Source organism: Poecile atricapillus, chromosome 2, assembly GCF_030490865.1.
Source record: "Poecile atricapillus isolate bPoeAtr1 chromosome 2, bPoeAtr1.hap1, whole genome shotgun sequence".
Classification (NCBI taxonomy): Eukaryota; Metazoa; Chordata; class Aves; order Passeriformes; family Paridae; genus Poecile; species Poecile atricapillus.
In genome coordinates, this window is record NC_081250.1 from 97,729,248 (window position 1) to 97,755,604 (window position 26,357).

A 26,357-nucleotide genomic window follows, 5' to 3' on the forward strand; every position below is an offset into this window, starting at 1 on the left:
ATAGTCATGTGGGTATGAAATCAATGATTCAGTGTAATAGGAGAAGACAGCAGAACTGGATTTTCTGTACTGTGTTAACTCATGCACTGTATTTTGTGTCTTTAAGGTCCCAGTGGATTACAGATTTTTGTCAAATTTATCTTTATTTTTCTGTGAACTGGAATGTGGATAATGCAAAAAGGCCAGTTCTGAGATGATTAATAATCTTGGTCTTTTATAGAATAAATAGCTTAAACGTTAACTTAGGTTCTCATTAGAGAAGACAGATCCTTACTCTTGTTTTAACCAATATGTTTGGTTTGTGCTTAGTACATATGATAAGCAATTGCCAGTCTTCATGGAGATACCGACTTGCTTTACACTGCATAAATATGCTAGGGCTATTCTGTGTCCAGGACATCTTAGCAAAATGAACATTTATTTTAAAACTTGGGCTAAAAATTATGTGAGTTAAAGATCTACAGGCATCTCCCAGACAGCTTTCAGTCATGGCCATTCTTTCCTATGAAATCTTCTTGCTATTTCTTATAAAAATGTGTGCTTTATTTTCTGGAACCGTGGTTACCAGAGTGCTATGCAGTTAAGTGATTTAAACCTTTGAAAAGGGAACTGAATAGAATTAATCACTGCAAGCCTATTAAAGCAATGCCAGAGGGATTTTTGTACTAGAGGTTAAGAAAAGACCTTTTATTCCTATCTAGTAGATAAATGGCAAAACCCTCACATTTCTCCCTTGTTTCCACTCCGACAATTTTTGTATTCTTTTGAATTAGTTCTAATCTGCAGTTGTCATCTCCCTCTCCACACACACAGAACCTTTTCCCCTTTTACACCCCCTTCCAAAGTTTCACTGTTAAGCAACACAATGCTTCATTGCTCCCAGGAACAATATGGTGGCAGTAGTAAATATCCTTTGCTAGATACTGTGTCCCAGACTTCCAGTTGATCCTTATCAAAGGTGATTTATAAAAGTGGGGTTTTTTTTTTTTTGTTTTTTCATGGAGGGCACAATGGTGTGGAAACAACTTCATTGTGTTACTGTATGTTCTCTGTTATGACAGCAGAAAATTTTGGGACTTAACCTATTTCCCACTGTGAAGCAATTATCAATAAAAGTTCCATCAGTGCAGGAAGATGACATTTTTCTAACCAGTTAAAGATTTTGCTGGGTTTTTTTTTAATTTATTTTTTTAACATAAGTGAGAAGTTGTTTTTATTTTCTTGCCCAGAGTATTTAGAGTTGTAGAAGATAAAGAACAGTTTTATGAGGTAGCTGATACTGTGAATGGTTGTATATGTGAAAGGTTGTATAATTTATAATAATATCTGTAAGATGACTCTTAGTATAGTTAAAGTACTTTTGGGGTTTTACTTGTTTTAGAAGAACCATATGGACTGTTAGAAGTTACCTTTTGGATTTGTACTATTTAAGAAAAAGCGTTATGGTTTTTCTCACCTATTATAATGCTTGGAATTGAAGTATAGAGCCAAATAAATGCAGAATTTGCCATGTATCAAGATAGATTTGTGTAATAGAATTAATGAATTTTAGTAATTATTTAAATTAGCAAGCATAGAACTTCAAGTAACTTATTTTAATTGGCAAGTACGCTATTTAGTTGTGCAATCAAAATAGAATTTGAATTTCAATCACTCAGTACAGATTGGTACTGCAATTTGCTAATAAGAAAATAATTTAGCCAAGCGTTGTCCTAGTGTTTATATGATCCAAGCTCTATATGAATCCTGTGTTTTGGACACACCCCCAGATCTTACTGTAATTTGTTTTCTGTGTTATAATCCTCTGACTTTTCTTGAGGAACAACTGAGCAGGCTTAAGAAGAAAGACTCATGATTGCAGGGTGAACCATAGTGGGAGACCAGAGGAAAATGCAGGAGAAAAGGAAGTTACAAGGTGGAACTTGCAAGGATACAATAGCTAGGAACAAAGTGATCTGTGATTTCCTTCCCTTCAGACTCTTTTTGTCTGTTAAGTCACTTTTAACATTTTCTTGGGTAAAAATACATTCCAACTGTTATTTTAATAGAGCTTTAAAAAAACCCCAAACCTTTGAGATATTTCAGTCTTCCTTAGAAAGCTCACTGTGAGGAAAATTCTAATAACACCCTTCTTCAAGTTGTAATTCTGCTGGGATTTAGTTGGATTCTCCAACATATATTCTTTGCTTTGTATAGTGACACTCTTGAGGAAAATTGTCTGATGTGAATTTTCTATCTAGAAAATAAAAAACAGAAGTGAAAGAGTGACTTGACATGGTAGATACTTAGATAGTCCTGTGCTCTGAAACAGGTTACAGGTCTTTTTATGTCACAAAAGCACAACATTTAGCTGGATTCTGAGTCTTCTGATCTCAGGCTTGTGGTTTTTAAACAATAGCAAGAGTATTAGAAAATTTTAAAAACACACAAAATTCATCATGCAAATAATGCAAAATTGTGGAGGAGCATGATATTATGTCAGTAAAGTTATCTACTGTCATTTAAACATCTCATATCTTCACTATGAAATGAATACATTTAAGGATCACAGGATTAAGGTTCAGAGAAGTACCCAGAGTTCAAAAGACTCAGGGACGTCAACTTTGACTGATGACAAATTCACTTGTGATATTTTTATCTGAGTGTGTTCTGGTACAAAGGGACAAGTGCTCATGTTCTCAGTAGAGCAAATAGTCCATGAAAAATTTGAGTTTAAATGCTTCAGTAATGTCTTTCTATCTTTATCCAAATGTAGGTTGAGTCAATTATATGGATGAAAAAGAAGGATGAAGAGAAGGAATTTCCAGTAACATGGGCATTGATCAGTTTTAAACTGAAATGTTTCAGACTGTTCATATTGCCCATCTTTTAATAGTTTCAATTATTGGGTTTTTTATCATATATATGCACACATAGTGGACAAAATTTAATCAAATTTATTTTGAACAGTAATATTTACATTGTATTTGATTTTGTTGGTTGTGATGGGTTGTTCCCCCTTCCTAAGCAGAATATAAACAAAAGACTAGTCTGTAAAAGCTGCAATCAACTAGTTTCTTTTTTATGGCTTTCTAGATTCTGTCTGCATCACCATCACTGGGGAGTGTTACTGAGCTTCAGGCAACAGTTCCAAGTTCAGCCAGTTTTATTCCGGAAACTGTGGCTGATCGGCTTACAGCACAAGGTAAGTCAAGCTTGAGACTTGTACCTGATGCTAAATACAGTGTATCCACCCGCCCATATGTCAGTCTTTGTCCATGCTGTACACCGTACAGCTTGCATGTTGCTGGAGCAGTTGATGCTTTTAGTGCTTGTTTTAGAGGACAAACATTAAACACTTCCTTTAATTTGACAGAAGCAAGTGAAAATGGTACTGCTTGAAATGTAACTCAAGACTTGAGTTCTCTTCTTGGCATCTACTCGTGCTTTCAACATATCCGTCATGGTAGAGCTGTCATATACATACATGCCCACAGGAGTGTGTATGCACACACATACACATAGATGTATAGATGTAGATGTATGTAAAATTCTCTTTATATGTAGAAAGATAAAGACTAGTAAATATTAAAAATATATTTATAATCATGTATGTAGAGTGAGCTGTGTACAAATAAAAATATTTTTCTTTTAAAGAAAATACCGGGAATCTGTAACTTTCCAAATTTGCTACTTATCTTTATTGAATGCCTGGTAGAAGGAGCATTTTATTTTCGTACTATTTCCTGTATCTGATTTAATTTTTTTTTTCTTCCCATTCATTCCCGAATATACAGTTTAAACATAGAGAGGGCTTGATTGTTTTATGAAATTTGAAATACAAATAAACTTCATTTATGTATCTGCTGTAATTTAATCTCTTGGTTGTTTTGGACTTTTGTTTTTATTTAACACACTCTAGGTCAAAGTGATACAACCATTACAGAATCTCCAAGTCAACATGATTCTCCCATGTCTGCTGCTCTGTCTAAACAGCGTGCTGTAGTCACACCTGCCCTTTTGTCAGCTGTTTGCAGCCTTCTGCAAAATCTGCTGGTTGTCATGCCAAAAGATACTGGAATTGCTCTTCAACAAACACATTTGCTAACAACTCTCAGCAGGTATGAGATCGATAACTGTTGAACTACAAACAAGGTGTAGCAATAGATGTTTGAAAAATCTTTGAATGAGATCTACCCATGTTTCTTACTAAAACTGTTAAACATATTGATCATTTCTTGCTCCTGAAGTGTTCAAATTTTTTTTTTTATATAAAAAAATACAATCAATTGAGGAAAAGAATCAGAATTTATTTTTTTTTCTCACAAAATAGGTAATCATATTGGTGATTCCATTTGTGGTATATGTCTTACACAGGACTACTATGTTCCTCTCATGATGTTTTAGGGTTTTATCAGGTACTTGGAACTGCAGATCGTTTCAGCTCATTTTATGGTTTTCTTCTGTGAGCTGTATGAAATATTTTGAAGATGAGCCAAGGATTCTCACGCTAGAAGAGAGTAAATAAAACTTGCCAAATTTGGATGATTGATCTTAGTGGTTTACTTCCTTTTAAAAGGAGGAACCACTTTGAAGAAGTCTTCAGATAGTATGCCATGTTTCCATTTGCATTGTAGCCAATTATTTTGTCTATAAAAATGTTTGGAAGTCCTGAAGTGCAGCATGAAAAATTAGTTCGTTTTTTGGTAAAAGTTTTCAAGAGCATTAGTAGTGGTTCTTCATAGTGCAATTAATGGAAACACAGACAAACAAACATAAGACCCCAGAAACCCTGATGTGAATACTGCTTATATTATTGCAGAACTGTTTATTCTTCCAGAGGAAAGAAAATAAGAAATCAAATAGAAAAAATTGATTTTTGCCAGTGCAGTAACAGCTATTGGAATTTATATTAGTCTAGCTATTTTGAAACAACATACTTCTACTATAGTTGCCTTTGCACTAGACTTTCTTAAAATAGCGGGGTTTAGCAGTAAGTGCATCTTACTTTATTTTTACTCTGTTTACTTATATTATTCTCTTCTATGGAATGTTAAGTTAATAGAATGTTTAATTATTTAACTATATTTATAACCAATATGTTTTGTTTTAGTCTTGTAAGTGCTAATCTGGTTGAAAGATGGATCTTGGAACTGAAAGCTCCGTTGGGTCATCGGTGTCATATAGAACATATAAAAGCTCAGGTTAGAGAAGCATTTGTTACTTCCTAATTTTTTTAAGCAATGAATTTAATTATGTTAGCATAATTTATATTCATTCATATAGTCCAGACACACTGCTATAGGCTATATTTGTGTGAATCTTTATGCCTTTGAAAAAGCTGAAGTGAAAATAAACCATTTTATTCAACATAGCAGAATTAATTTCTGTGTTAGGACTATAATTAGAATGACCAAACTCAAAATGAATTGTCTTTTAAAAGTATAAGTTAAATTTAGCCATTGAAGAAGTTATGTAATAGAATTTTTTGTATGTTACTGAAGTATGAGCCAGATATAGCTACTGGCACATTGGATATTTATTGTCTGGAACAAACCTGGCTGCTTTGCTTTGTCTCTGATCCTGCCGACACTTACATAGTTCTCAACTAATTTTGATCTATGCAAAACATTTCGGGTTACTGCTGATAGAACTACCTTTTTATCAAATTTAACTCTGTATATACAATATATAGAACATGATGTTTCATGACACAGAGCTATTTCATAGGTTCTGCTGCTCTGCATTCAGATTTACTTTGAATAAAATTACTTCTCTAATTAAAGAATTTTTTTTCTGCAGAAAACTTATGAGAATAAATAAAATTTATTAGCTTCTGTTTTTAGGAAGACACATGTATTCTTCAGTATTAATGACCATTTTTATGTTTCCCTTTGTGACCTTCCAATGAGTATGCTGCTCTACATGCAGCAAGAGTCATGATCTTCTCACAAGGAAATTTGCTTTGGTACTAGAAAATTGCACACCTGTTGCCAGACTAGGCATGATGTTTCATCTTCTACAGTAAAAATTAAGGGAAACATTTTAAGTTCATGTCCTATTACTTATTTTAAGTGGTGTATATTCATTGAAAATGTTATGAATCAGTTGACATAATGTGATTCAATTTAAAATAATGTGAAAGGTGTAAATATATGGCTTTATTTCATATCTTTCTACAAATATTTTACAGGTCTTGTTACTACTTCAGTACTTGTCATCTGTGTCCAGGCTTCTAAAATCATGTTTATTGGTTGACTCTGATCTTGTAAGTCAAGATGAACTCTTGAAACCTCTTTTGGGGAGTACCTTCAGGATTCTCACCATACGTCCCAAAGATGGCTTAGGTAATGAAGTACTTGTTTCCTTTACAACCAGACAGAGGCAGGTCTTCATTTAGGTACCATCTTGACGTAAATGGACAGGTGTGGTCAGTCTCAGCTTTCCAGGTTTGTGCAAATTTGTAAACAGTTTGATTTTTTTCTGTGTTATCTTTGCAGATACCGAGTTAACATCTGCACTTCATGAAACATGGGTAGACTCTTTCAGCCTTCTAGCTACATTACTGTGGAAAAGAGGCCAGATATCTTTTCCATCTGTGACAGCAGCCCTTGCAAATCACTGTACATCAATAATTGGTAAAGACTATTCCTGGATGTTTTTCTCCTAGCAACTAATAAACAAATAGAAAAGTGTCATTCCTCTTTAGATGCTGTTAAGTAATTACTAATGAGATATCCACAATGAAAACTAATGTGTCCAGAGCTTGACTGACTTGTTTTGTTTTCTTCACATGTGTGGATGAGTGATTTTAGTTGTAAACCTTAACCAAATGTGGCGTTTGTGAAATGATCCATTAGCACTTCATTTTGTTTCCCTTCTTTCTTCTTAAATATCTTGCAGAAAAGAAAAGCAAAGTTTTGAGGGGAAATGGGAGACATAGAAATCCAAGGTTATTATACAGGAGTTTATTTATTGTATTTTAATTATTCTTACATTAGTTACTTGCATAGTTAGGCAAGATTCTGTGATGTGCTTCAATACTGGAGTATGAACATAGACCAGACAAGCTTGCGCATGTTAAGAGATCTAGTGAATCCATATCTAATTGCAAATAAAGCAGCTAATGGGTACTGTTGGCTTTATAATGTTAAATGATAAAATTGATAAAATGAGGAGAGTTCAAAAAATTACTGGACAAATGAGTGACTTGAGTGAAGTGGAGATTGCTTTTTTGTTATATAGTCAATGAATGTAGAGCAATTAATTCAGTCAACCCTTATAAAACTCAGACTTTTCTTTCTTAGATTTTTTTAAAGACTTATAAGATATATAAAATTTGTAGAATTCCCTGGGCAGTGCACAGTATAACTGCTTCCAGACTCATATGCTTTCTTTGATAAGTCTTTGTGTTCTAAAGTATACTTGAGCTTTATTCGTAATGAAATGTGAAAAATTTTTTTGTTTAACCTTCTAGATACTATTTCCGATTGTATTCATCTGTCTACCACATATCCTGCTTTATATATGGCTAGTTTACAGTTCCTTTCTGTCCTTTTGAATGAGGAAGGAAGAAAACAGCTCCAGGATAAACAGAGTGTATGTCAGAATCCAACTATTAGCTTTCTTCTGGATCACACTGAAGAATGCCAGGCACCAGTAACTCAACTTACTGCATTAATTATTCAGGTATTTAAAATTCCACAATGTGATTGGAAGATATTTTTGCATTTTTGATTATTTTGCTTTCTTTATATTTAATCCTTCCCTTATTTACAGGTTGGTAGTAGTAAGTGAAATTATATGTGAAATTTGTGTCTTATTTGTTTTCCCTCACAACTTAGATTTTTTTCTATATACTTCTTTTCCTTCTTTAATTTATGTGCAGTTTGTCACTGTAACAATCATAGTGATCTATGATCAGAAGTGTAGTGTTTTTTCTGAATGATGCATCTTATATAAAATGTAACTTATGATTTCTATTGTTCTGAAGTCATTGTCTTGTATCAATTTTTTTAATAAGTATCCTAAGATACTATTTTGCTATGTAAAGCATATAATGTTGACATTTATTGGTCATATACTGGATGGTGTGACCAAAAGAATGCTCTCTTAATATTCATCTCCTCTCTTTGTATGGTTGCTGAATTCTTGTAGAATAAATAACCTTACTGCTACCAAGACTTGTCCTGGTATCTGTCACAAACAATTGTATTCCTTTGCTGCTCTGTGCATCACTGTGGCTCTATCATATCTATTGGGATGTGGTATTTTGTCCGCTGAGAACCTGCTGTCCTCCAGGGAGGAAAAGCTTCCCAATAGGATCTTTCTTGGTCACTCTACAGACCACTGAAACCAGAATTCTCTGTCTTTGGCAACTAATTTCAGATAACTCAGAGTACAGCATTTTCGTGTAAAGACGTGATTTTCAGGGACTCAAGCAAAATAGGGGTACTTTGTTAAAATCCCATGGTTTGCTAATATCCTGTTAGGTTTTTGTATTAATGCTTGCATATGTGCCTGAAATGAAACTCCTTGGCTCTGACACAAAAAGTATGGTTGCATGAGAGTCTGTCTGATAAAGACATGTTGTAACATTCCTCTGTTTTCATACAAGTGTAACTGCTTATCAGTCTGTGCCAGCAAAAAGGGACAATTCTGATGGTGAGAGCAGAAAAAGTTGATACTATGAAGAATGAACTGCAGCCAGGTCAATGAAAGGACATTAGACCTAGTTATAGTATTGTAAGAGACACCAGCTTTTAACATGCTTTTTAACTGTTCAGAGATGTAGACAGACACTGCATTTTGTTCATAAAAGAGTTCAAAAGATAGCCTGTGCTCTCTGGGTCCTTACTGGGCTGCTATGATCTCCCCAGAATGATAACAGAATTAGGAAAGAAAGAGCTTCAGTTTTTTTAGGTCAAAATATGTGTGTTTATTTACACCACCTTACAGTGGTCATTGAGAGGACAGTGGAATGAGTCCATGGGATGGAAAATAACCTATAAATAAAACACACCTAAACAAAACCACCATTAAAAATGAAAAAACAACCCAAAAGATTTAGGACTTTCTTCAGGAGAGGCACTCTTAAAGAGAAGCAGTCAAGCAAATAATTGGCTAACATAGGAAAGGATGGGAGACTTTTCAAACAAGCAGTCATCTCCATTAATCATCCTAAATACATAAAATCTACATAATACCTGATATATGCAGTGGCAAATGCTAATTTAATACCCAGTGTGCAGGTGTGAATATTAGTAGACCAGGTCTCAAATTGGAATTCATTATCACATATAAGAAATCTAGTAAGTGCACATGCTGACTTTGAAAGGCATTGCATGTTTTGTGTATGTAAACGTTAATCCTTGTGTACATATGCTTAAGATTAGAAATAAAATTAAGAAGGAAATCATAATCTATACATAAACTCTCAAATTTTGGCCCTAACTTTTGTTATAGATACAAAGCTTACAATATTTCAGAAAGACTGTGAACTCCCCTTCAACTAACAGTAGGTGAAGACTAACATAGCCAGATCTCCTGTGGATTTATGGGACATCTTAAATTTACAATGCAGCATAATTTCAAAAAAGAATTAAGTCTCCATTCTCACTTTAATACTTTTATAATCGTTTAAAACTATAGAATCTGTTGGCACAAGGCACTATAAATTTCTAGAGTTATTTTTTCCATTCAACTAGTAGTTAATCATTAATTAATTCTTAATTACTTTTGCTCCCTGTGCTTGACATAAATTTTCTTTTTTTATTATGGGCTGCAGTTCTTGATGGCAGAGTAAGAAAAAAATGCATAAAAGAGCATGCTTCAACAAAGAATGTAATTTTGTTAGTGTTCAAGATAAAATTTAGAAAATAATAAGGTAAAATTAAAACTTTTGAAAAAGATACAGGTATAAGACAACTCACCTTAATTGTTGGATCAGTTCTAGTCTGCCACATAATACTTATAGGAAAATACCCAAGAGGTTGATAGGAAAACATGTTTTTTATTGCTAAAATATTAATGAATATTAAGAAAAAGTAAACACATCTATCAATTTAATAGGGAAAAAGCTTTTGAGTGGATAAGTCACAAAACCTACATCTTAGGCTATGCAGGATTGCTGGAACTCAACTTTTTTTTTTTCCTGGCTTGTGTCAATTAGTTTGAGCTTTTAAGTACTTAAACATCTAAATTTTTAAATTTTAAAAGAAACCATCACCTGTCAGAACAGAAAAACAGTTAATTTACTTTGAAGATTCTTGTGTTGCTGTTAGATTTGAGATTTCACACCAGATCTAATAAAAACAGTTGTAGTCTAAATGTAAAGTTCTTTTTTGTTGGTTATAAACATAGAACCCAGTCCATGCTTCGATGCTTTGATTTAGTGTCAGTTGTCCTTATCAATGAGGTGTTGGGATTTTTCTAGTTATTAACTTACTATTTATTCTTTGACCTCCTCACCCCTGGTTACAGTGAACACTTCAATAAATTATCACTTTAGGGCATGCATTGACATTTTATTGCATATGAAAATTTGAAAAAATTGTTAGTTCATAAATACATGGTGTATGTAGAATTAAAATCTATGAGCTCCCATGGATAGGTACTCATGAGATTTCTGTCTAAAGTATTAAGATTTTCTTAAGGTGTTGGATTTTTGGTTAACTTCAAAATTTGTTTCTCTTTTTACTATGATCTGGTAACTGTTCTTATTTTCCTGTATTTTTCTGATTGTAATGGATGCTGTTTTCTGTTATCTTGGATGTCAGAAGTGGCATGATGTTTTAGGGAAAATTGCTAGATAGACAAACTTCTCTAGTGGATAATATATGAAGCACAGACTGCTCCTTGTCTTTGCACTGTCTTGTTATATGACTCTAAATAAATATTCCTTTGAAAACACACAGATTATACTTGGGTTATTAGAAATGTGGTGATGCTCACAAAGGCCTCACAAAACTAAGACAAGCCACCATTTTTCACTGTTAAGAGTATCTAAAATAATTATCAGTGATTTTTTTAAAAGAATTTCACTGTATTTAATCTCATCATCATTGTGTAGAAGGGAAGTGAGATTGCACTAAAGGCATGTCAATGAGATGTCAGCAATACCAACCCTATTCCTTAATATTAGGAAAAGTATGGAATGCCAGGATTTGGAATCTAGGCCTTAGAAAAGTAGAATGTTGAGAAAAGAATAAGAGAAGTGGGCTTTAGAGCAAAATAAGAAAGATTTAATTAAAAAAAAAAAAAAAGTTCCAAAAAAACCTGAAACATTTCAATGCAGACTGTCTATAAACATGAATGTAGAGAGGGAGAACTCTATATAGGAATGCAGTGATAAGTCACCCAAATGAAAACATAGACTCTGACAACCTATTTATGAATATGAATACTACTGTTAATATGGTCACTTTTCCATTTCATTAATGAAATTGCATTTTTGTAGGTCTGTGAAAGAAAGTCTTCAAAGGATGTGCTGAAAGAAGTTGCTACAAATGCACTGCTGTCTCTGTTAGCTGTCAGTAAAAATGCCCAGAAATGTGCTTTGGAAGGTGAGCATTTCAAAATATATGTTAAATTATTTACAAATCAAATGCTTGCAGGTGTTTTGTGTATTACCTCTAAATATTAACTTTTTTTTTTCAAAGCAGAAGACCTAGGTTTCAGTGGCAGGGTTTTTTTTCAGATTTTCACTAAGAAATCTTATTAATAATTAAAGTTTTCAGCTGCAAATGAAATATTATGTTGTAGCCAGTTTAAACCTGTGGTGAAGTCACAGCTCTGTGTTGGAGTAAGAGGAGACCTGTTAGCTTTTTACCAGTAATGGCATATTAATCCATTAGAAACTGGAGATTTTGCAGTGGCAATATCTTCATACTTTTGTAGGTGAGAGTATGCCCTGTGTTTCAGTTCTGGCTGTACCTGGACAAGAGGAGACTTTCTCAGCTTTGTTCTTCCCTGACTCTGTTTCTTTGGTACCATTTTACAGTTTAAGTAGGACTTTCTGTCCTTCACAGTAGTAAACTACTAATCAAAGGCTTTTTATGCCCTCTAGAACACAGGGCAGAGTGGTGAATTTGCATTTCTTATGTATCGTGTGTTTTACACCTTTTGATCTGTCCAAGTGCATTTTGTCTTGGATGCTTTCCTGTAATTTACATCTCTGTTTTTTCCACTTTGTAAACCTACACTACATTGAAGCACATAGTTTAGATAGGTCTGCTCAGTGTCTGATCCTTATAGTGGCAGAAACTCAACTTTAAATTTTATACTTTCTGCTCTTTCCCAGTGTACTGGTTCTGTACTCAGCCCTTGCTTCAGTCAGGGCTCTTCTTCTGTTGATGATTTACTAGATCATCTAAGTTCCTGCTTCCTGTGAAGGCACTTCCACTGCAGGAAATGCATCATTCTGTGCTAGAGCAGCCTTCAAGTCATCCTTACAACACAAACCTTAGAAAAGAGAAAGAGGACTTATGGGGTTCAAAGCAGTGTTCTAAAGATACCTGTCGCTCTAGCATCATCTGTTCAGTTCTTAAGGGCTACTTTAAGTTAAAAACACCAAGTTCTGCACCTCAAAAGGGACAAGCCCTTACAGCAGTAGAGGCTGACTGGAGAGCTGAAAAGGGCCTGGTAGGCAGCAAGTGTGAGAAGGCTAGGAGCATCCTGGAAACATCCTGAACACAGGAACACTGCCATTAGATCAAGAGAAATCTACTTACCACTTGTTGGACTAAATCTAGAATACTGCATCCAGTTTTGTCCCAGTACAACAAATGTCAACAAACTGGAGCAAGTTCACTAGAGGGCCATCAGGGTGGTTGTGTTCACTTGTCATTAGAGAAGAAGCTGTGGGAGCTGACTTACATTCAGCCTGGAAGAAAGAAGGTTTTGGTAGGACCTATGAGATTCTGAAGAAGTTGGAGACACGTTTGTTACAGCAGTGAATGGTATAGGAGGATGGAAAGAATGGGCATAAATTGAAACATGAGCGTCAAACTGCCTATAAATAAACATTTACCTTTTGAAGGCAGTAAAGCAGTGCTAGACATACAGTGCTGTCTCTGTCTTTGGGCATTTTCAAGATCCAGCAGGATAAAGTTGCAGGTAAACCCTGCCTGCTTAGAGCTTGTTCTGCTTGGAGCAGAAGGTTGGTTATATGACCTCTGGCCATCTCTTCCAACTTGGAATACTCCATTATCATGAAATCATAGAATGCATTGGAAAAGGCCTTTAAAGGCCTTCCAGACCAACCCCCCTGCAATAATCAGGGACAATATCAACTCTATCAGTTACTCAGAGCCCTATCCAACCTGTTTCCAGGGGTTGGGCATCCACCACCTCTCTGGATAACCTGATCCAGTGTTCCACCATCCTCATTGTAAAAAATGTCTTGCTCGTATCTAGTCTAAATTTGTCCTCTTTTAGTTTAAAACCATTACCCCTTTTGCAATAGGCCCTGCTAAAAAGTTTGTCCCCAGCTTTCTTAATATTTTTTTAAGTGGAAGGCCACAGCCAGGTCTTCCTGGAGCATTTTCTTCTCCATGCTGAACAATCTCAAATCTCTCAGCCTCTCTTCACAGATGTATTAGATCCCTCTCAGGATTGTTTTGATCTGCCTCTGGACTCTCCCCAACAGGTCTTTTCTGTGCTGCTTTTCTGCTACCCTCTAGGTGTATCCATCTAACCAATTCCTCATCCACCATCCAGTCCATTTGCTAATTGCATAACTCTCCAGTTTTGAAGGAGGTTGTAGAGGACCGCATGAAAATCCTTACAGAAGTCCAGACAGATGATATCTGTAGCTCTTACCTTATTCACTTACATAGTCACTCCATCATCTTATAGTGACTTAAAGACTCTAGATCCAAAGAAAAGAGCCTAACTCAAAATTTTTCTCTTTAAGTCAGCTGAATGGTTGCTTTGCTTTGTCTCACCACAGATGCAGCAAATCTGCTATTGTTAGGGAAAAGTCGGGTAAAATAAATTGATGCCCTAATCTCATGAAGTTTCATGCTTCTAAGCAGAATTGTTGAAGATATCCTGAAGAATTATGAGTTACTATCCTCTCCACACAATTCATCTTCCCCTCTCAATCTTACCAGTCCTTCCTTTGGGCATTCCTCTCATGGGACTTTGTTGCAAGAGGACCCAAATGTATTCTTGCTTCTTGAGAGCATTCAGCTAGATGCACTTTATCTCAGGAACTGTTTGCTTCTTCCTGATAGAAGATAACAACAAGATCATTACCAGAAACATAGTTTGGTTTTTAATAAGGCATTTTTGATTGTGAATGTAATTATAAATGTTACTGTTTTTTTTCTTCCAGCTGACCTGATAGACAGCTGTATAGAAAACATGAAGCACATTCATGCACAGCTGAATTTGGATTCCCTAAAGCCTGGAAAAGCACAGAGAAAAAAGGTAGCTATAAAAAACAGAACACTGATAGCATAAGGCAATTCCCAGCTTTCTTTTGTTTGTTTGTTTTTTTTCTTGAGGCAGATACTGCTTGTAGTGTCACAGATGAGACAAAGTAAATGGCAGCTTGTAGTGCATCCTGGTACTGGAGCTTCTCTAAGATTCAATGACTTTAGAGCTTTTACTAACTTAATTATCTCACATACTCTTCCACCCAGCATTCTCATTAGGTCTCAACTACCTTTTCCAAAATAGGACTGCTACTTCAGCAATGTCAGGCAGAAAATCACACCGATTCATACTTTGCAGTCTTGGGTGTTCACTGGACAAAGCCCCTGGGCGTGTCCTGGCATATTTTTCCATGCCTCTTTGGTCCTCAGGATCTTCTCCCATTTGTGAGATTGTTCCTTCAGCCAGGATATTCACATTCTTCTTTTTGGGCCCATTTCTTTCTGTCAGGGACTGTCTTTCTGACAGGGATTTCTTTTCTTTTCAGGAATCCTTCAATCCTTTTTTTCTGCTAACTTTTCTTTCCAGAGCTCCAAGCTTCTGTTTGCCTAAACTCAATAGTCTACATGCAAAGTATAATACATGATCAGCTTCTGAATTACTGTTTTTTTCTCATTTCTTTTCATTAATTGGAGGATTCAGGACTCCCATTTTTAGTCCAGGCTATTAGCAACTAGTCCATCCTGGCTGAAAGCAACAAATAGCAGGCTGATTGAGAGTTCAAAGTTCACATTCAGACATCCACTCACATACAGATCTCATCCTTTTGTAATCTCTCATGCTTGTAATTTATGATATTTCTCTTATAGCAATATCACAGTATTGTTTTCAAACATTCTTGGGCTTTCAGTCTTGATTTTATGGCCCTATCTAATCCAGCTAATTTTTTTCCATCTTGTTTCCACAATATTTTTTATTTTTCTTAATTTTTTTTCAGTGTCTTTCAACCAGTGCTAGCTTTTTTGTTTTTGTCTGTTATTCTATCAGTCAATCTCCCATCCCAAAACTAGTTCCATTCTGCTTGTGCATGTAAATCATATTTCTCCTGTTATCTGGCTTTCAGTCGTTTTGGTTTTTTTCCTCTTCTCCTTCAAACTTGGTCTGGACATCTCAGTTTCTTGTCATCAGACTCAATTGTCCCTGATGTTTTTAACTTCTTGTCAGTTTTGTGTTTTTTTAACCTCATACTTGTGGTCCTTCCACTGCCTGCATTCCCAGTACCTTCTGTCCATTCACAGTTTATTTATTTAGCCTTTTTTTTTCCAACCTCCCTTCCAGTTCTTCCAGACTCATGTCACCCTACTCTTCTTTACCACATTTAGATACCAATTGTCTTATCATCATACAACAATTTCATAAGATTTTTGTTGCTATCTCCTTGTTCTCCACCACTTTTCATTGAAAAGAATTTATAAAATATAGGCAGTAACCTCTGCTGTCAAGTTTGATATCCATTCCCACATAAAGCAGAAATTGCAGAAAACATCTTCCTGTAGGGTATTTCTGCATTGCTTCAGCTAAATAGTATTTTTCTCTGAAGTTTTGATAATAGCATTGGCCTTGATTTGTGAGAGTATGGGACTGTGTTTTATAACAATGAACTCTTAAAAAAAATTGAATTTGACCCTGACATTTGAAGGCTATCATATTTTTTTCTTAAGATCTCCTAAACACATTCATTTTCCTTTTTCAAGTGTTGGAGGCTGAAAGGTGTCCTGCCCTAGTTAAGTCCTGAAAGGCTGAAATCAGCTGGTCCTTTGTAGTTTTTGGGTTGAGGAGGAATTTAAAACTTGAAAGAAACTGGAGGAAAGGAGCCTCTGAGAAAGTTCAGAAAAACTGTTTATGTTTAACTGAAAATTCTTTGAAAGATTTGCAAAATACTTTGTGGCAGATTTCCCTGCTGAACTGGGACAGTAGGTTGCTCCATCATATCTAAGTGTGCTGTGCATCATATGTGGTACATAATGACAGTTTCATGTGGGGGACACTGAGAAGTTGCTTTCATTGTAGATTTAGGTAGCTATCATTCACAAAACTGCCCCTTCACCCACTTCAAGGCACAACTCCCAAAGGAAAGTCATGAAAGCTTATTTTCTTTTTTCCTTGTTCTGACTCTTTTAATTATTGGGAAAAATGTGTTTGACCTAATTCACTCTCAGGTGTTTCACTCGATATTCCTTTTTTCACAATAATTAGTGTGATGCTAATAAAGAGCATGAGAAGTATTTATAAGTAGCCAGGCTTTCAGAATATCACGTCAAAATATTGTCTTAGTAAAAAGCAAGATATCCTAAAATAAATAAATACAAACAATGTTATCAATGCAATCCATAACTTTTTCAACCTCCTAGAAGTTTGCATATTGAGTTGTAGCTTGTGGTATTTTAAAGCTATTTTACTTATTAACTAAAATAATACACACAGAATTCCTTGAAAGAATTCTTGTCTTAGAGTTAGCATAGTTAGAAGTGAGACAAACCAGTTATAAAATCTATTTGTAATAATGACTTGTATGTTTCTTCCTGATCTACTGCACCTGGCTTTCATTGACCTTTTTGGAGTAGACTGTTACTTCATCTCTAAATGTCATCAGATACATGATTTATGATATATAAAGCACATTATGATTTTTAAGCATGCGTTGTTTCTTCACCTTTTCTGAGATTAAGTATGAATCCTATTTTACATTTTTGTTCCTTTACTCTTGATAAGACAGAAATAGTATCCCGTAAACAAGCTTGCTGGAATTTGGTAATCTTTCAAAAGTGGTTTAGTGTGTCACCCTTATAGGAGTTAGGTCAGCCATCACTGCCCTGTGGTCTCACAGCTCTGTCTTGAAGACAGACTTTTTGTTCAATTGTAACTTGAATCTCGATATAGCACCTCAGTGTCCAAAGGTCTGTATTTATTTTTGTAATATTCTTACTGAGTTGGAAGTTATTTGTAGCTTCTATATTTATAGTTAAGGATAGGAAATTAAGTTCCTGGGGATATAAGGATGTATTGACCTGCCCAGCTGTAGAGATCACAGAATATTCTGAAAGGGACTCCCAAGGATCATCAAATCCAGTTCTTAAGTGAATAGTCCATATAGAGGTCAAAACTATAACCTTGACATTATTAGCACCATGCTCCAACTAAGCTTATTTCAGGGTCTGAAAGACAGAGCTAATTTAACCCTGTTTTTATCCAAGGAAGAAAAATAAATGCTTCTAGGGAGTGATTAATTTGACTTTTTAGTTGTGTGTTTTAGGATGGAACAAATACTCAGAAAGTTCCCACCCATTCTTTATTAGTTGTAAGAGAAATGGAGCTCAACATTACAGATTTCTGCATTTGATCAGATTGGTGCCCCTAGAAATAGTATCTGTGGGTTATAAAGAGAGATAGGGATAATAAGTTACTGGTTATAAATGTCTTTAGTAAACATGCTTGAAGCTAGCTAAGATGAATTCTACCTGAAATCAGAAGAAAACTGCTTAACAGATGTGACCCAAACGTTGATACCCTAGATTTACACTTCTTCTTTTGAAATATCTTTCCTCCTTGTAGAAAATTCATTCTGGTCATACACTGATGATCTTGAATTGTTTTTCTCTGGATAGGAGGATAACCTTATAAAGGAGTTAAGGTGTTCTATGCAGCTCCTTAGAAACTGCCTCTTTCAAAATGAAGAATGCAAAGTAAGTATTCTTATACTGAAGTAATATGAACACATTTAGTTACTAAATGAAGATAATTTTTTTTTTCTACTTCAAAGTTATTTTCAAACTGGCTAAATTTAAGTTTGATATTAATGGCAAGGAATACTTCATATTTCATTATTAGTCCCACTTCCTAAGAATATTTCACACATCTATTAGGAACTTAGAATTCTTATTGAAGCATCATCTCCCAGTGGTTTCAGAGGGCTGTTATCTTTTATATGCGCTTCTGCTTTGAGTAAGTCAATAATTCTACATTACTTGTTTTCATGTTTTCCTGTGTTCTTTCTTTCTGATCACTGCTCTTCCTCTTTGTTATTGCTCATACCATTTGCACATTTATTTCCAGTTTCACAGTTTAATATTTCTTGGCATTGTATTACTTTATGCAACTTGGGCCACTTTTAGCAAGCACAGTGGAGGAACTACAATATTTCATGACTTTTCAGGGCTACCCCTTTTCCAGGGCATATATTAACATCCTTTTTGTATGCAGAACACTTGGGGCTGAATAAGACATCTGATTATTCTGGAAGTCCCCATAACTTGATTGTCCTGTAATCTCAGCTAAGATTATTGTGGAATGTTTTTCTTTTTTTGATCAGGATCTGCAGAAAGAATTGCTTGGAAAATTGAAGGAGGTTGCTGTTGCTAACTGAAGATTTCCATCATTTATTCTGTATACAACTTGTACTCTCGTATTTCCATGCTTTTTGAGTTCAAATAATTACTTTAGAAGAAGTTGAATAAAAATTTGGAGAGGTCCCAAACAAGAATAGTTGGAATGAATAAGTTTTTACTTTTGTTTGCATGTGTTTCAGTAATTAAGATATGTGCTATTTTTGACTGGTGTAGAGTTAAATTCACTGGTGGTTGAAATGATGGTGTCAGTTCTCCATACCATCTTTTAAACCATAAGATTAAAAATATGGTTTTCTAATTCTGTATTTCATTTTCAAAGGATTGATAGCATTTTAAATTCTTCCTCATGTTGTTGTAGATGGCAGCACTCAAAGCTCATCTTGTTCCTGTTGTGCATTCTCTGTGGCCATGGTTTTTGGCAGATGATTCCTCCATGCAAATAGCTCTGCATTTGCTCTGTGTCTATACTGCAAACTATCCTGCAGGTATGAAAGTCACTCTGTGGTGGAATACATCAAAATATTTTACCAGAATAATGAAGACAGAAAAGCATAATAAAGGGAGAAGAATGTTTATTGCTATCGTAAGAGGAAAGTGTAAAAGCACTGGTCCATCAAAGTCTATCAAGAATTTTGATTTTAATACATTCAGGACTTTTGTTCAGATCTTGTTTCTAGCTGTTGGGATTTAGCAAGAGTGCAGTTGTACTAAAGGATTAAATAGCATTTAATTCAAACCATTATGTTTGAAGGTTATGCTAAATGTCCTGCCAAGCTGAGTAGTATATTATAGAAGTACTATTCTAGGAATTCTTTAATAGATAACAGTGTATCAGTACTTTATATGGGTTGTACTTCAGTCCTGGTTGAGAACATTCTGGTTTTGAAATAGTCAATCAAATTCAATTTTGTATTAAATTTCTTCAATTTATTTAGGCCATGGACTCAGTAGCTTGCATTTGTATATTTTTCATGAGGAATCTCCTTTTCATTTCAGCAAACCTTTCATTTCCATTAATAACTATCCCCACTATTAGAAGCCTGAACTTCTTTCCAGCATGCATTTTTCTCTTTCCATATCATGGTTATTTAGATTTAGCAAATCATAGATAATGATAGATAATGATTTGCAAGTAGGTTGAAGAGACACAAAAGTGTCCCTTTCTCCCTGTCAAGATACCATAAAAGAGTTAGCATGGTTAAAACATTACTCTTTTTATAAGTTAATGTCTCCAGACCTTAAATGAGCTTGCAATGGCTTTTTTTCATAAAAAAATAAAAAAAATTCTTTTTTTTTTTTTTTAATGTGGGCAAAAGAAAGATGTGTATTAGTCAACTACAGAGTATAATATAAAGTGTCCTGTCCATGTGCAAGAAAGCAAGCTGAAGTGACTCTACGCTGCATTTTTACTTTCCTTGCTGATAAGAGCAAGTGCTCCCTGATCAATCATGTTTTTTCTTTCTGATCGGAATAGCTGTTTTATGAGGTGTCACAAATTTGCCTACTCTGAGCTGGTTAACCACTCCTCTTCAGTCTAGTCAGAGAAATGTGTGTAAATATTTGTTTGCAGTTGAACATTTTCTTATTTTTGTTTATGTTGTTTACTTTTGCCATAGAAGAAATTAACTGTTATTGCTGATGTCCAATGCCACTAGAAAAAAGACATATATCTATATTTGTGCAGAAGGCATTTATCTATATTATGTTGGTAACACAGTCGTTCCCTGCTGCTGTATTAATTCAAACTTGTGGCTCTGTAGCATAGGATTGTGCATTCTTCTGTTGTACAATGTAATGACAGCTGCAGACACTGCTTATATTTCTCAGAAAAATATTCTAAGGAATTTATATTAATCCTTTCAAATTATACAGAGGCCTCTTTTCTGAACCAGTTTCAGAGGATCCCTTCAGATTCAACTGCCAAATAATTGTATAATTAGATATATGTTCTGGTTTTTAAGGAGACTTTCTGAGATGGCTTCTATTTAACAGCAGAATTGCCTCTTACATTCTAGAACAATAGAACAGTAGATGCCTATTCCAGTAAAGTGTCACATTCAGGCACATTTCTATTCAAAGCATGTCTGATTGACTTCACTGGGGTTCAAAGAAAAAATACTTAACAAATCTTTTCAAAAGTTCTATCTCAGTATTTGAGCAGTTGCACTGCTCTTTCTATAGATTTTTATTTTAAATACTTATCTGCATTTCTAATATGATAAATGTCTCATTGCTTTAAGGCTGTGCTTCACTTTGTTGGGCCAGTGGTGGACAGTCATCACTTCCATCTGCACGAAGTGCAGCTGGCAATTCATTAATGCATTACATCTTGAAGTTGGCTTCCCATGTGTCAAATGATAACAGCCCAGTTCAGCAGGTGGTCTTTTGTCTAATATCTAACCTTGCTCTGTCTCATGACTGTAAAGGCATTATTCAGAAGGTAAGTAAATGGTACCCTGTATTTTAGCAATGGATGCTGTTTCCTTTTTGATTAACCCTCCTATTTTGATATGGAGTGTCTTGTGATTATATAGAAATGCTTCTGTTGGAAGCAAATCCATTGTGTCTCTGTTAGCTGTGTTACTGTTCCCTAATAGCAGAGTGTAATTCAGTTATATTCATAGTCTGGACAACTTTTGCTCTCTGTTTCAGTGGTTTGTAACATTTTTAATACCCATATATATTGATAGCGATCACTAGAGGAAAGGAGTATGTTGTAGAACAAAACTGCATGTGAATAAACAAGAAATTAAACATTGTGTAAATCATTAGGTGTACTGTGGCAAACAACTTTGTAAAAGTTTTAGGAAAAAAAGCAGTGATTGGATGTTAGATAAAAATCTAGTCTAATTACACAAATGTATTGTCTTTTTCCTTTTTATATTTTGTATATAGAATGATCCTTACTCTGTTTCATCAAATATGCTTTGAAAAATCTGTTTCTCTTAAACTTTGATCATTTAAATAAATTCAAACCTTGAAAGAAGAAGACAGACCATGTAGAAAGTCAACTGTAGTAGTGACGTGATAAGCTAACACAACCAAAATGATAAAATGTGTGTTTGCTTCTAGCATATTTTATAGTAATTTATTAATGGCAAAAAATTATTTTGATCTCCATTAGCAATGCTCTGTTCTTGGACCTAATTACCTGTTAGCAATGCAGGGGAAAGTAGATCTTTTTTGTGATGGTAATTATGTAAAGCATAGTCATACCATTACAAAGTGGCTAATACTAAAACTTTTTTAATAGAAACAAAGACTTTGAGATCTCTCCACAGTAGCTGTTATATTCTGTGATTTGGTTTTGCTTTTAGAATCTTCAGAGTTTCACTTTAGTGTGATAGTACTTCCTTCTCTCTCTTGGGCTCTGCTTTCATAAGTGTAAGCAATATTGAATAACCAATTCCCTTCGTGAGAATTAAATTACCAATATTATATTCACATGAACAAAACCACTATGAGTTTGTGTGCTGGGTTGCTTGCTTTCAACCAGATGCTTGTATATGTTGTCAAGATTGTGAGGCTGGGAATATTTAGTCAAGGACTTTTTCCTTAGAGGAATTTATGTTAGAACACCTTCCTCTTGCAGCAAGGGAATAGATTTTCATCTTCTCAGAATCTCCTTAAAGTGGAAGCAAACCCTGAGATAGTATATGTCATATCAGTGCACAGTTCTTTTTCTTCAAAGCTTACAAAAATAGAGGACATTCCTCTGGCTGTCAATGAAGGGAGGAGTGGTGCTGTAGGTTCTTATGAGTCACTTCCAACTCGAGGCATTCTGTGATACCTTTAACATTTGTTAATAGCATACAATAATAAGTAAGGAATCGAGAATACATTATCTAAGTAGTGCATTGATTCACTTAAAATGTTGCTAGCTTATTTTTGGGTAGAAACATTGAGTGCAAAGCAAAAAGCTTATGTAGTGGCGGGAATTAGCCTTTAAAGAAATATATTGTGTTGGATCAACTTTTACGTATCTACACTGCATAAATTATTTTGCAAGAAAATGTATGTTATCATATTAACTTTTTAAACATGCAGTAGATTATTTTTCACATGTAATTTTTTTCAAAAATCACTGACTAATAATGGGTTGCCTGTAGTGTGTAAATTAAGCAATAGTAGTGTTTGGTCAAGTACATAGATTGGAAGGTCAAACAACAGCAAACAAGCCATGGAATACTATAAATTCTAAAACCCTTTTTCTTTTTTCTAACAGAGTAACTTCCTGCAGAACTTTTTATCTCTTTCATTGCCAAAAGGAAGTAATAAAAATTTTGGTAATGTGTCTACTCTCTGGCTAAAGCTGCTACTGAACATATCTTTTGGAGAAGATGGACAACAGATGGTTATGAAGATAAATGGGTTTTTAGACCAGATCATTGAAATGTGTAAATACAAGCACAAGACCAGCCAACATCTAGCACTTCTTATTCTACATAACATGTGTTTTAGTCCAGCTAATAAACCAAAGATACTAGGTAATGGTAAGTATCTGAAGGGTATGCAAACTGTTGTTCTCTGAAAATATCATGGCTTCCAGAAGACTATATCTTCATGGCAGTTTGGGTTACTGACCAAGAACTCAGTGTTGTATTTTAGAAAAGCATTTTTATAAAAGATAATTTTTTAGAAGTAATTACGGAATACATATTTTGGCAGAGAGACAATTACAATAATATATAATAAAAGTAAAAGCAAATAAATAGTTTTAAAAAGAAAACCAAGATTCATAGTTAGGCAGGTCATTCGGATATAATAACACATTATGCATGAAAGGATTTTTGCAGTTTTCTCGAAGAGCTAGTTTTTCAGTGAGGGTTGAAGGATTCTTTGTGTCAGTCAGTTTAAAATAACTGAAGTTCCTATCTTTCTTTTTTTAGCTTGTGTAAATCATGAATGTTGAAACAAACTGTTCTATGTCCTATCATGTACAGAAAATGTTTATGGTAGTGATAAAGTTATGCCATGGCATATATATTTAATGTAATAATGTGTTCAGAACTTTTTTCTTGGTTGTTTATAGAAGGCATGTTTCTTTCCCTCATTTAATTGCAGAGAGAATGCTCCTGTCTTTGTTTTAGTTTCTCAGCAGGTTTTCCATGGTATCAATGCTTTTTATTTTTCCTAAGATGTGGATTTACTGCCTTAATTAAATATACATTATTCAGTTACATAATCTATGATTTATTTTTTTTTTGTGAAGCGAACAAGCAAAGTTGAAGAGACTGGCTTTGGAGCAATGCTAGAAAATTAAGGCACCTACAGTGGTGTGGCAAATATTTCTCATTGGTTGCAAATCATCTGCATAATAAGTATGAAAGAAAATAGAAACATCTTAATATCCATCCTGATGTGGCTCTAATTGTGGCTGCTGGGAGTTATAAAACAGTTTCACAACTTACTCAGTCCCTAAGCATGGCTGATAGCTATATATAATGTTCATGTTTTATCATTGGTGTCTTAACTTTTTAGAATTACTTGGTTTTGTTTTTCTATATTGTTTTTAACACTTCTTTCAATGTACTGTGCTGATTTTATGAGCATATTGAAATTTAATCGATAATAAAGGTTCTGTAATTCCTCTGCCTTACGAGTACATGTCGTAAAAATAAGTATACTCCAAGCATCAATCTACTGAGGCATGTAAATATATTTACATTGCTCTTGATTATATTTTCTAGATGCATTTGGTTTCATTTTTGTTATTTTATTTGTCTCATTAGATGAAGCAATTGCAGTACTGTCTGCCTGTTTGGAAAGTAACAGTCCTGCTGTTCAGAGAATAGGAGCAGCTTCGCTTTGGGCTTTGCTTCACAACTATCAGAAGGTTAGTACTTGAGAATTCTGTGAAAAAACTGTAATGTTATACTTTTGTGCTGTAAACAATACAGTAATCTCTAAGTAAATAGTAATAAAGTTTACAATAGTCATTCTGTTTTATTTTAATTGTGTAGCTGATGATGCTGGGAGATTAAACAACATGGTATAGAAGCAGCTTGTCCTTTGTAATTTGTGACTACTCATATAAATGCAGTCTATATGATGATACAGTCATGTTAATTCTAAAAATTTCTGCTTCTCACGCTCTGATGAATGATTGTAACTTTTAAACTTCGTTGTGATCATGTGGGCAAGAAAGCTCATAGTGTTTTGTGTGTTTGTGTGTCCTACAGGCAAAGGTGACTTTGAAGATTCCATCCATAAGGAGAAGAATAGATGAGGCTTATTCTTTAGTGAAGAAAAGTAGGTCTTACTTCTACCTAATGCCAATTCCTAATTTTTCCATCATTAAAGCATTTCAATTTATATGACCACAGTAAGTTTTTGTTGTGCTACAAGTTTTTGAAAGGATACTTTTGTTCCTAAAAGCACAATGTGGCTTATGGTTAGTCATCTTATAAATAGAGATGGAGAAAAATATACCTTAGGTAATTGCCAAGTTTAGTTTTGAAGCATAGGTTTGATCATGCTTGCATAAAAATCCTTTTCACAGTACAGTTCTGTGAATCTTTACACCTTAAATTTAGTGATAAGAAAAATAGTTCTTTAGCACTGACTTTGTCTGTGTTCAGCCTCAGAGTGCTGAGCCACATAGAGAAGGGATCAGAACAGAGCATTGTTCCAGCTTTAAAATACTGTGCCACAGTATTTTAAATAATAAATGAAAAAAGCTGAAAGCTGGAGATTTTTGCTCAAGTAACTGAACTTAACTAAATGGCTTCAATACAATAGCTTTAACTGAAGAACATTCATTATGAAAAGTGTTCAAACACTGATCTGTAGGTGGAGCTTCAGTAGCTAATAATGGGTTTATTGGTTGTTAGCCACATCAAGTTAGTCTAATCTTGAAAAGACATGATAATGTCTCGTTTTAAGCTAATGAGCTTTCTTACTAATTTAAATTGTTCTATGGATGTACTCAAATAGGTTTATTGATTGAGTGGCTTATAATATCCAGGTTTCCATATATTTGCATAACAGATTTGCCACAAACTTTCTGACTGCATTGACCATTGTTGGTATCCTAATAAGGAGGAGATGTATTTTTGATAGAACATCTCACGATAATTTTTCCTGCACTGTCAGTCAAATTCATTTATTTTGGGCATGTACTGTTGGTTCAAACTCAGCCTAAGACAATCATTAAACATAACAATACAATGTTTCGTATACTGATAATATACTAATAAATAGATAAGTTTGTATAGTTCCTTATATCAGAACTACTGCTGATCAGAGACTTTTCAAAACACCATGTTGAATCAACAAGGTAGAAATATGTACCTTCTACAGACTAGCACCTCATAACATTAATCCCCATTTATTTGTGTACTGCTATAGAACATGAAGTCCCAGACTGAACTATTGATTTTTTAATACAATAAACAGTTGCATATAAAAATAAGGAGTATAAAAGAATTTATGCAACTGTCATTGTTACAGTTTACAGTTGTGTAATATGTCATCAATATTGATATTAAAATATTCCTGCATTAAGGGTCTTAACTAGTCTGTGCTTGTAAAGCTTTGATCACTTAACAATGATAATTGGGTTAATATAGTAGATTTTTATTCTGAATAGAC

The 26,357-nt window shown here is 34.4% G+C and overlaps 1 protein-coding gene across 1 annotated transcript in view; it reads left to right on the forward strand.

Moving 5' to 3' along the window:
- Positions 1-26,357, forward strand: part of RTTN (rotatin) — a 79,613-nt gene that overhangs the window by 51,997 nt on the left and 1,259 nt on the right. The window contains exons 35-48 of the mRNA XM_058833580.1: positions 3,076-3,184; positions 3,902-4,100; positions 5,093-5,183; positions 6,173-6,326; positions 6,480-6,617; positions 7,457-7,668; positions 11,438-11,543; positions 14,318-14,412; positions 18,024-18,101; positions 19,123-19,249; positions 21,005-21,204; positions 22,990-23,257; positions 24,497-24,600; positions 24,947-25,016. Coding sequence (XP_058689563.1) covers positions 3,076-3,184; positions 3,902-4,100; positions 5,093-5,183; positions 6,173-6,326; positions 6,480-6,617; positions 7,457-7,668; positions 11,438-11,543; positions 14,318-14,412; positions 18,024-18,101; positions 19,123-19,249; positions 21,005-21,204; positions 22,990-23,257; positions 24,497-24,600; positions 24,947-25,016 — 1,951 coding nt within the window. The remainder of the gene's footprint in view (positions 1-3,075; positions 3,185-3,901; positions 4,101-5,092; positions 5,184-6,172; positions 6,327-6,479; positions 6,618-7,456; positions 7,669-11,437; positions 11,544-14,317; positions 14,413-18,023; positions 18,102-19,122; positions 19,250-21,004; positions 21,205-22,989; positions 23,258-24,496; positions 24,601-24,946; positions 25,017-26,357) is intronic.